The sequence below is a fragment of the Nymphaea colorata genome, chromosome 1 (genome assembly GCF_008831285.2).
Source record: "Nymphaea colorata isolate Beijing-Zhang1983 chromosome 1, ASM883128v2, whole genome shotgun sequence".
Classification (NCBI taxonomy): domain Eukaryota; kingdom Viridiplantae; phylum Streptophyta; class Magnoliopsida; order Nymphaeales; family Nymphaeaceae; genus Nymphaea; species Nymphaea colorata.
In genome coordinates, this window is record NC_045138.2 from 1,397,772 (window position 1) to 1,409,179 (window position 11,408).

At 37.0% G+C, this 11,408-nt stretch overlaps 1 protein-coding gene across 2 annotated transcripts; it reads right to left on the reverse strand.

The window, feature by feature from the left end:
- Positions 1–1,468: 1,468 nt before the first annotated feature.
- Positions 1,469–11,281, reverse strand: LOC116266968 (uncharacterized). 2 transcript variants are annotated; one of them, XR_004175501.2, is made up of 10 exons: positions 11,123–11,281; positions 10,916–10,981; positions 8,932–9,012; positions 8,679–8,732; positions 6,926–6,994; positions 5,020–5,082; positions 3,058–3,140; positions 2,897–2,962; positions 2,132–2,272; positions 1,469–1,824 (listed from the first exon to the last, which is right to left on the reverse strand). XR_004175501.2 is itself a non-coding variant. In XM_031648520.2 (9 exons), exons 1-9 carry the CDS (start codon positions 11,171–11,173, stop codon positions 2,242–2,244), a joined length of 564 nt encoding a protein of 187 aa, XP_031504380.1. In that variant the 5' UTR covers positions 11,174–11,281; the 3' UTR covers positions 1,905–2,241. The 2 variants fall into 2 exon arrangements, 1 of the variants encoding a protein (XP_031504380.1); XM_031648520.2 differs by lacking the exon at positions 1,469–1,824 and having other exon boundaries at positions 1,905–2,272.
- Between the last annotated feature and the right edge of the window lie 127 nt (positions 11,282–11,408).

Below are 11,408 nucleotides of genomic sequence, written 5' to 3' on the forward strand. Positions count from 1 at the left end.
CCAAAGATGGTGTCCCCTGCATAAAATATTTCTAAGTGTTCGATAGGGTTAAGATGGGCAGCGCAGCGCGCCCACCTCATCGAACCCATTTCTTTTATGTGCCTTGAGACATTTAGCAAAGTTTTGCTTGTCTCCTTTTGTAACCTTGCATTTTTCTTATCCTCTGCTTTTGGTCCTTCAACCCTTGTCAAGATTTCAACACAACTATGTTGCAGTTTTGTCTCAAGGAGCATACTGCAACCAAGCGGCAATGTGGCTTACACTCAATGAGTCCGACTGTTATGCTCCGGTAAGTACTTTTCTAGGCTGCAAATGGTGGCAAACATGACAAATTGATAGGTCCATTTTAACCTGAGTAGAACACACACATATATATATATATATATATATATATATATATATATATATATATATATATATATATATATATATATATATATATATATATATATTATTTCTCGATTCGGGTGAAGACTTTACAATCAATATTTGATTGATGACAATTCTGTAACCCTAACAAGAAACTTATACTGGCAACGCACATGGCCCTGAGATGGGCCTAGTCACGTCATACCTAGTGAGAATGCATCTCAAACCGCAAGCCCAGACTGGTCCAATTTACTGTTTGGGTCAGTGCCATTTGGGTCAATGGTGCTGGTGGCACCCGGTGTATATTTAAATGCCTAGAAGAGCCAACTATTCTCCAACGAAGAATATCCAATTTTACTTTTTCAAAGTTTCTTGTGAGACTGAGGGGCCGCTGGAATTGTGGCAAAAGCTTTTATCCGTATAAAAGTTAAGGGTAAGAAAAATATTTACCAAAAGTTCTTGCGTTCTTTTAAAAGGCAATTACTTTCTTTTGTTATATTTTCAGAAACTTGTGACGCCCTTCCAAAGAAATAACTTTGAAAAATATAGGCTTCAACATTTATTGCTTCAAAGTGATTTGTTTTCTCTTTTCAAATAGGTAAGGATCAGTTCTTCTCATTACTCTAGAACTGGCATGAGATATCTTAATTCCAAATAAAATACAAATATTCCTGGGCTTTATACATCTACACATCTACATACAAATATTCCTGGGCTTTATACATCTACACATCTACATCTTAGGTAGTGAAGTGCAATACCTAATTTGAAGAGTGTGCCGCTGCCATCATTGATGCCGATGCAGCCCATGACTCCAGAAACAGAAGGAATGAAGAAATGAAGAGGCCTTCAGACCTCATTTTCCAGCTGTGGTTTATTAACCTTCTACTCACGGGAAATAAAATGCAATTAGGTAAATACCATTCTATCAATATCGTTGTCATTTTTTTAATCATTCTTTTTTTTTTTTTGTTGGGGGGGGGTGTTGTTGCTATCATGAATAGTGACTCAATCCACATAATCATATGCACATATACATGCATATGCATGCGTGCCAACTTATATTGGCTTTGAAAACACCTACATTAATACCCATATCATTAAGACATGAGTACCCAATGCCCACTCAGATCTCTGGCTCCATGAGCTAGTCTTTCTGTTCTTTAAAAGAGATATAAAAAGTCCTTTCTAAAGAAGAAAAAACTGTCTATCTAACAAGAGAACTTATCTCAAGATTTTTATCATGTCTGAGTAACAGAAAAATATTCTGTAGGCCCCACCTGTTTTAGCCTTCAAGCGGATATCCCCTCCATTTGATAAACAGCATACCAGCATTATTTCATCTCAAATGAAATCTCTCTCTCCCTTTCTCTCTCGCGTTCTCTACTGCTGTATGGCTTGTATTCACCCAACGAGAAAAAAATGTTGCATTTTGCAGTGCGATTTTTCTTCTACCTATTCACAATTAAAACCAAGCCGGCTTTCAATTACAAGTACTAAAAGCATGACATGGCTAGAACTTTCAAGATCAGGAGTCCAGCAACCCACGTAATAATAGAACTATTTTACTATAGTTAACTACATACTATACTGTTTGTTAAATCATGACTCTGCAATCCTGGTAAGGCGAAGACCATTAATATGATCTCGTCCACTTAAACTGCACTGTAGGAGGATTCTATCGCTTGAAGAAGCAACAAGATAATCAAACCAGAGAGTACAGGCCCGAGGAATGCTCGAGCAGTGGACAGAAAATTCATACCACAGCAGAGGGAAGCTAACTAGATAGATGCTATTGCGTCATCCAAAAGTTTGGAACATCAGCTACAGCTTTCATGGCCACTTGATACTGCATCGCATCAGCTACAGATTTCATGGGTGCCACTTGATGCTGCATCCAATACTGTAGGAAGAAAAACCTATGTAAGCAGAAAAGAACGAACAGTTTTTGTTTTCTAAACTGATTGTCAGCACTCAACCACATGATGGTTTCAACAAGAAAACGTGTGCATAGACTTCTTCAACAAACAAGATTTTTACCGTTTTTACCCTACCCTTTTGCGGTTGAGTGGTCCAACATCTTTAGTTCCTATTTACGTTTTCTCACTTTCAGGCATATAAGGCTTTGGTTCATCCCCATGATCCCAATCCCTCACTTGACAAAGGGGGAGTCCCTTGGGGAAGTTTAGAAGCAATGAGCAAAGCCAAGCAGAGGCTTCCATGACCCATTAATGCAGTTCAGCATTGCAGTGCCTCATGGACAATCCAAAGGAACAATGAAGTTTGCAGCCTTTATTATCATTACAAGATATTCCTCAAACATCAAACAGGAAATCAAGCAACCTGGTGACAATCTCCTTACCTTCACATGTAACACTTAACAACTCACTAGAAGGAAAAATTTAGAGTCAATTCATGTATACTAGGGCATTTGTGGGTGGGATATTCAGATATATTATTATCCAAATCTACAAGGTCTCTGAATTTATGTGCATGTGCAGTAATAAGAACTTGAATAGAAAAATACCTTGGCCTTTGTGGATTAGGAAATGGTCTGCCACCCAGAAGACAGTCAACTGCCAAGCTCAAGTCACTGAAGACAGTTTACGGAAATTAAGAAGTGTGCTGTAAAGAAAGGAAAGAAAAAAAAATAGCAACAGGAGCATATTGACAATCCTGGGAGACTACCTTCCTGTGACTGGTACATTGTTACCAGGACGTGACTCATCAAACCGCCCATGGTAGAAAAGATCAAAAGGCTTTCCCACATCCTTAAAAAATTCACACAATTACATACAAATGAATATTCATGTCAAATACAATTCAGAGGAAATGAATTTCTGGTGCATAATTCAGAGGGAATGAATTACACTACTTCTAGAACAAAGTAACAGTATGCATCTACTTGTGCCTATGTTTCCTTCGCAGTTTGTTCCCTCTGCATGGCTTAATGAACTTTGTTCCTCTAATCCCCCTCAGTTTTGTGAACGACCACTGGTATACACTTTCAAACAACCAATTGAACCACCATCTACCAACTCTTGCAATTCAGAGATAAGTAGTTATGATAACATTGGTGTACATGATATGGTTCCAGAAGAATAGGTACATATTTTGGCTCCTGATACTGAAGATGATAGATCCATTGCATTGAAGAAAGATAAAAAGAAATACACTATACACACCATATCCAAGTTTGTCATGGATGCTAGACTGGGAAATCATATGAAAAGGTTTACACCTGTTCTTTCAACTACTTATATCCCATTGAATCACCAGCAAACTTTGATGGACCCTTAGTTATGATAGCATTGGTGTATATGATATGGCTCTAGAAGAATAGGTGTGTACTCTTTTGAGACTTTTTCACCTACAGCCAGATTTGGAACCATCAGGTTAGTCATTTCTATTGCGATTTATTATGGGTGGACTATCACAGCTTAACGTGAGAATGCCTTCCTATATGGTGATTTGTCTGCAATTGTATATATGCGAAAACCTCCTAGGTTTGAACAACAGGGAGAATGAGATGTGTAAATTGAAGAAGACTATCTATGATCTCTAAAACAAAGTCCTCGTTCGTGGTTCCACAAATTTCTTGAGGTGATGTCAGAGGTTGGCTTCGAGAGATCTCCATCTGATCATTCTCTTTTTGTGAAAAGAGGCTCTCAAGGTATTCTGGTCATAATTGTATATGTGGATGATATTATCTTGACAAGTGACAATCAGCCTGACATCCAACACGCTAAGAGTTACTTACAGCAGAAGTTTGTTACTAAAGATCTGGGTCCTCTTAGATACTTCCTACGAATAGAAGTTGCAAGGGACAAAGAGGGCACCGTGTTGTCACAAAGGAAGTATGTCAAGGATCTTTTACAGGAAACGGTTTGAATTTATTCCTATGGATACTTAGGTAGTCCTATGAATCCTAGAGTTCACCTACATGGTGAGCAGTGAGAACATGTAGATAGTAAATCATATTGGTCTCTGATAGGTAAGCTCTTATATGTCACTGTCATGAGACCCAATATATCATTGGTAGTTGGAAAGTTAAGTCAATTTATGGACAAACTAGGGAAGGTGCACTGGGATGCATGGTGCTCACATATTTAAAATCCTCTCATGGAAAAAGCCATCTAGACATAGAAGGCTTCTCTCTTGATAATTGATATTATGGCCTTTACAGAAGCTGATTACAAGGGATCTGTTGATGATAGAAAATTCACCATTGGCTTCTGTATCTTTGTTGGAGGAAACTTGATAGCTTGGTTAAGTAAGAAATAGGGAGTGGCGGCTAGAGAGGAAGTGTTAGAAATAAGATTGTTAGCAGTTTATAGAATATTAGTTAGTCATGAGGTTCTACATATTATTCTTTTAGTTTTTAGTGCACTATTTTGTAATTTCTGATTTTCGGCCCTAAACACTATTAAAAACATGATTAAGGTTTTCTAATGTATGATTTTCTTTCTTCTTTCTCCTGGTTTCTACAGTTACCATGGCTAAAAGTTGTCCATCTTCTCTCATTGACTACAAGAGAACAAAAAGAAGTGAATCAAATATGAAGCATTCAAACAGTTGCATCTCCTAATTAAGTCTAGGCACCATTTTGGAACAGTATGTAAAGACCAACTTGCATGTAGCTAAAATTACCTTTTTGAACAAGAAGAACTCTGGTGTGCAAACAGCTTGAAAGGCCCGCGCAATGTCTTGTGACTAGAAATGATTATCAATGTCATTCTCTAAATAAGAAATTAAGCATTCACCATTTTCTACACTCTATGGGCAAAATTGACCAAATAACTCAATTATATTTGGAAGTGCCATTTTCAGTCCAATGTTAAATGAAAAATGCATGAAGGACCCATGAATAAGCTCCCAAAAAAGGGAAAGACAAAAGCACAAACGTACCATCCGTAATAGGTAAATGGACAAAGTAGAACCCCAAAAACTCTGCTAATGTAACTTGAAAATTACAAGTCCGATGACACTTTGTTCCAAAAACAAGGACAAATGATGACCTAGCATCTTATATATTAGTAACAAGCAGCCCATTCCCTAAATTTAAAACTGTAAAACCATTTAAAAAAGTAATCACTAATGAACATTAGTAGAAGAATGAGTTCCCTTTAAGACACATGAACCTTTCCTAGGATGAACTCAAAAATCACAACCCACACTCTCTGACACCTTCTCCAAACATTATTTACACGTGAAGCCAAAGGTCAGGTATTGATGCCTTGCAAACAATTGACTAATCCAAGAATTTGTCCAATGGCCAAAAGAAGATGGGAATTGGCCTTACACTGTGAAAGTAAAGGGACAGGACTTCAACAGAAAAGATATTGATCAATCTCGTTCTAGGCAATTTTTCGACAAGCTTTTTCATAAATTTTCTTCAAGATATACATATCTTTAGGAGACCTCTGTAGTTTTAAAACTTGAAAAGCTACAAAGGAATAATAAAAGATTGCAATGTAATAAGTTGCCTGGTACTTTTTCTTTCTAAAAATATAAACAGGTATAAAGGTTATTCTATATAATATACTTCAAAGAAAATCATATGATCAGAAACATGATTTTGAAAATCTCGAGAATATTTTAGGAAGACATTAGGAACGACAATATCACAATATTTTCAGTTATGGCATTTTTGCTTGAAAATATCACAATAATTTGCCGATATTATCAGCTTGATTCAAATTTCAAAATAATAATGATACTATAATCTTTTCAAAATGCTGCTGCAACCGTGCGGTAGTATTGTTGAGCAGAATAAAGGAAATATGCTATATCAACCAGGGTCTAGAATAACTAACCCTACCACAAAACGGTTTCCTGTGAAAGCAAGTAATAATAGTGTTGCTTTGGCATGTCATATGCGTAATGCTGAAAGAAAAATCATTCTCACAACTATAAAGATTATAGTGTAACTGTTCAATTATCAAAAGAAGCTTAATTTCTCATCACCTACCTATTTTGATCTTTCATATGTAGTAACTCCTTTTAATAATATTTTCTTTTATTCTTCATGAAAATCTAAACATCTAAGCTCATATATCATGGACCATGTGACTAGGAAAAAAAATATAATTTCCATTCTCTCCTGCAAGAAATCCATGAATAAGCAACTGGACATCCTTGCCTCGCAATTAAAGAACGTCATATTCAGTGCAATCAATTCTCCAAAACAAAAGCCTGAATCACAAAGTGAAAGTTACTTGGACATCCCTTCTCTTACAGTATTCATAAATGCATCATCTGAAAAGGAGCCAAATACAAGTGTTTTAAACCTATAAGCTCCAATACAATATAAAAACATGTAACACGCTCTTCCATAGGCTAGTATTCACATTTATATACCATATTTTGGTTTTAGAGCAAAGTCACCATGCAACAACTACTTAAACAAAAATTAAAAATCATCATATTTAATGTCAAAAGGAAAATGAGTTTTAGACTTTTACTTGGAGATAGAAAAAACAAATGATGAATAGATATTTTTATATGTTCCTGAAAAACTGTCTAAAAACAGCAAAAGACACCCATGTTACCGCACCTTATCATATAGATATGGAAATGGGTAATCAAATGTCTTGGCATCTTCCGCCATGAACTTGGGCCCATCCTGCAAATGCAAATATGAAAAAATACAGTTACAAGAGAAGAGACAAAAAAGGCAGTACAATAAGCATAACGGTTATAACAGGCATTATTACATTGTATAAAAACAGACAGAGTACAGCATGGTAACTTGTATACTTGACAGCACATGGAAGATGGATAGCGTTCAACATCATCAGTGGGAACCAAAAGATGTCTTTTGGTTCAAGGATGCATAGATTCAAAATTTCAAACACACTAGACTTATTCAAAGTGAATATTCATTGCATGATCGACTCCATACTATCAACGGATATTACCTTGAATAGCTCATTTCCTACTTTTTTTTTTTTAATCAAATATATTGGATGAATCATGTAGGCAATATCCATAGAAGAACAATCCTGATTTAGCAGCAAAAGCCAATTCCCCATCTATCTGCTCCATAGCAAATTAGCAATAGAAATGTCTATGTTTCTTGACTATGACATCAATCCGCAACCTGAAGTGCTCATAGTGGCATTGTAACGGGAGGACCATTTAAGAATCTGTTGAAAGCTTTTACTGTTTTACATGCATATATTCTAACAGTAGCAATATCCTCTCTATACCATCTCTAAAAAGAGAAAAATAGCTTCGATGTCCCCTTGTCATTTTTTAGCAAATTATTGGTCTTCTATTTTCTGATTGTGTTCTGCACTTCAGTTCATTTTGTGATGTCCACCTTATTTTTGTCAAACTTAAGCATACGAGGGCTTGACTTATCAGCTTTTTATCTATAAAGCTCATCTAATATATAAGCATAAAAAAAATTAAGCACATGAGGGCCTTGAGTTGTCAGCTTTTTACATAAATCTCATCTAACAAATAAGCATCACAACAATAAGGAAAAATCAGTGGAGTAAGTAACCCTTCAAGCCTCAACAGGGCATGTGAAGGCATAGTTTTGCCAATGACCTAGGTGATTGAAGGTAGCAGCAGACCCAGGGCATTATTTTCAAGTTAAAAAGCAAGGTAGTTTGGATATACTGAATGTGCAGGCAAGAGAAGACACAGACCAACATCAAGGGCACCTCAAGCCAGGGCAATTAGGTTGTTTCCTGGTCCTCCTGGATGGACAACCATAAGAACTAGAAGTTCCACAAGGGTACATCTGAAGACTGTACTTTCAGGGTTTAACATTTGAACTGCTATATTTATTTAAGAATGCAAAAGACAGCAATCCCACATAAGGTTACAAGAAATGAAATTAGCACCTTGGCATGAAATATGCCTATTAGTTAGTTAAACACAATTACATGATCAACATTGACCTTTCGGAACTACAGAGGCAATGATGCTAATAATCTACCAGTTACATACTTTAAAAATCTCATTGACTTGTTTGCATTTCATGATATTTCTATGATGTCCTTAATAAATGTTTGAAAAAATCATGTCATACACAAACAACAAGAGAGTATTTCTATTGGCATGCCTAAGATACATCAGTATAGTTTCAAGCCAGTGACTCAACAGAAGCAAGAAAGGACAGATCGAAATGCAATCCCAACTGGCAATCCAAGAACCATGAGAAACAAGTGTTAGAATAGCATCAAGATGTAGCGTGAAAAAATTGTATCTAACAATCATCTGAAGATCTTGTCTTCCAGAAGACCAAGTGGCCAAACTATATAATAAGGCTGAAGGCCAATTAGCTTCAAAAAAACCTGTGGGTAAGTCACTTCTGAGTTTGAAGAGATTGCCACAACCGCAACACCCTTCTGCAATACCAGACAAAACTTGAGATAATCAGTATTAGATGCACCAAGCAAGAAACCATCTCAAAGTAAAATGCTATCTCACGGATATTTGTTCTTCTATTTTTCTTCTTCTCAGTCAATGTTGGGTTATTACAGGATACTAGTCGTGCACATGGTTAAACCACAATATAAAGTGGAAAGCAAACCAGCGCATCATTACCTCCTTATAATCACGTGCTAACCTCGCAATGTCTTTCTTCAGGTGCACCACAAATGGACAGTGATTGCAAAGAAACATTACCTGCACAATTAACTCCTTAGCAAACTACTCTATAAACCATAACATAAATAAAAGCAAATATATGGCTAAGAAAACCGATAAGAACAAGCTGATACTGAATTTACTGCACGAGCAACCTTGTTTTAGAAAATATATGAAATAGATCTCTACTAGCAAGAAAACCACATGGCATGCTTGCAGACAAATTCCATATGGAATTTTCTAGAAACACTATGTAACACAGGTACATGAGAAAGGGTATTGTACTCATGTTCATAAGTTCTTAGACACAGGTATGGCTGACCATTTGGGTACTTTTTAGATCATACTTGGGTCAGGCCCAGCATCCAAACCCATACTGCCCTGTCTGCATTTGCACCTGCACTCATGTGACTTAGAACAAAAGAGTTTCTTGTAGCATTCAATTATGGACAAGAATTGGATGATATGTCCACAATGTGGTATCCCAATATCAAACCCAATTGCAGAAGTTAATTCCTGCAACAAAATCAAGTTAGTGACTTTTCTCTTCTCCCTTTTCTCCTTCAAAAGATACTTGTAAGGGAAGGAGACAAGTTTTAGGTTCATGTACATTAAGATGCTAAAGCAGAAATCGTTCTTCCAACCACTCCACTTTATTGAGAAGGCTATGAACTGCTTTATTCCAGACTATGTTACATGGGTATGGTGTGCAGGTGCGGGATGCGGCAGGTTCCCAAAAAGATTGGGTGCAGGTGCAGTGAGAGGATATAAATATATATATACATTTATATATGTTATCTGTTATATAAGTAATTTTATTTGTCTATATTTTTAAACTTTTTTTTATCAAGATTACCTTAATCTCATATAAAATTCAAAGTTTTATTAAATAAAATAGCGGAGGAGAGAGACAAGAGGGAAAACAGAAGATGGAAAGATGGGAAAAGGACAAAAAGCAAAGAAAAGAAGAACAGGTGCAGTCAGCAACACCCGATCTGACTTGACCGAGTCAGGTGCCCTGTCGGGCCGCACCGACGCGGGTGTGCCACCATATTTGGCGTACCCGTGTGACTTAGATTCCAGAATATGCAATGAATGATAATGAGTCAAGTAGCATGAACTATGAAAAGTTGAAAACTATCGATGTTGGAGTCTGTGCAGCATTAAGATGTAGTAGGAGGTAAGCACTCTCTCTCTCTCTCTCTCTCTTTTGATACTAAAATCATTAATACCTTCTGTCCTTCTGTGCCCACAGTATCGATTGTCCAAAGATTTGGTAGGAGGACAACTTAATGATCCGTTGCCGTAAACTCAATTTTCTGTTGAGGTCACATTCCAAGGTTATGGTGGTAGCCATCCAATCCAAATTGAGGTCAACAGCTACAGACATGAAAGAGATAAGTTCTTCTAAATGTCAGTCGCCATCTACAGTCCACCGAAACAACTACAGCTCAACAGCTTCCTTCAAATTGATCTCTCACCTAAAAGATGCATTTATTGATTGATATGGGAGGAATTGAAAACATCCTCTTTCTGATGAACGGATTCCTGTGTTCCAGGAATTCCAAAACCCCACAAGAGCATTTGTTATGCTGATTCCAAACTCTCATTCTCTGACCCAAACGAGTCGCGAAACTAGTACTTCATCGCCCAGCGGCACATTTGTGTTCATTTTAGCGAGCCGGCATCGACTTCCTCAAAATTGACTGATGTGTTCTTAGTTGTTTACATAATCATTCAGCTATTGGACAGATGTTTGAACAAAAAAAAAAAAACAAGAAAACAAAAACAAAACAGAAAAAATCATACGTCGTCATTAACCACGGACAAGTTCATCGATCAAAAACCAAGGTCGGTCAGGAGAGCAATAATGAAGGCATCAACTCTTCCACATAAGCAAACACTCGAGAAAATTCACGACTAAGACAAACAAAATTATTACCAGGAGTCCAGAGTGAGACTCAAAATCTTCCAGTTTCCATACTTTGTCCGTCAGTGGCTCAGGCAGCTAAAGAAACAAAAAGATTACAAATTTAAGATCATAATAATTCGCTAAAACAACCATGTCAAATCTCATCCCAACTGCATCAGACGGAATAACAAAAATGATCCGTCAATCAATAATTCAAAAATCATCAAAAAATAGAACCTCGAAATGGGGAGCGGGAGAACCGAGCGGGAGGCCACCTGACTTCGCCATGAATGTGGATAGAGAGTGGATTCAAGCGAAAGAACGAGGGTACTATCGGAACAAGGAACGCATCCTCTCGGGAGTTCCATCCGGGTGGTATTTATAGGGCTCCGGTGGCAATACGGTTTCCACAAATAAATTATCAGAAAGAGACATTTCTCAAAACCACATCAAAATTCCTCAAAATGTGAATTTACAAACAATTTTATCTTAGCGCCTTATAGTTTTACCAGGAGCACGAACC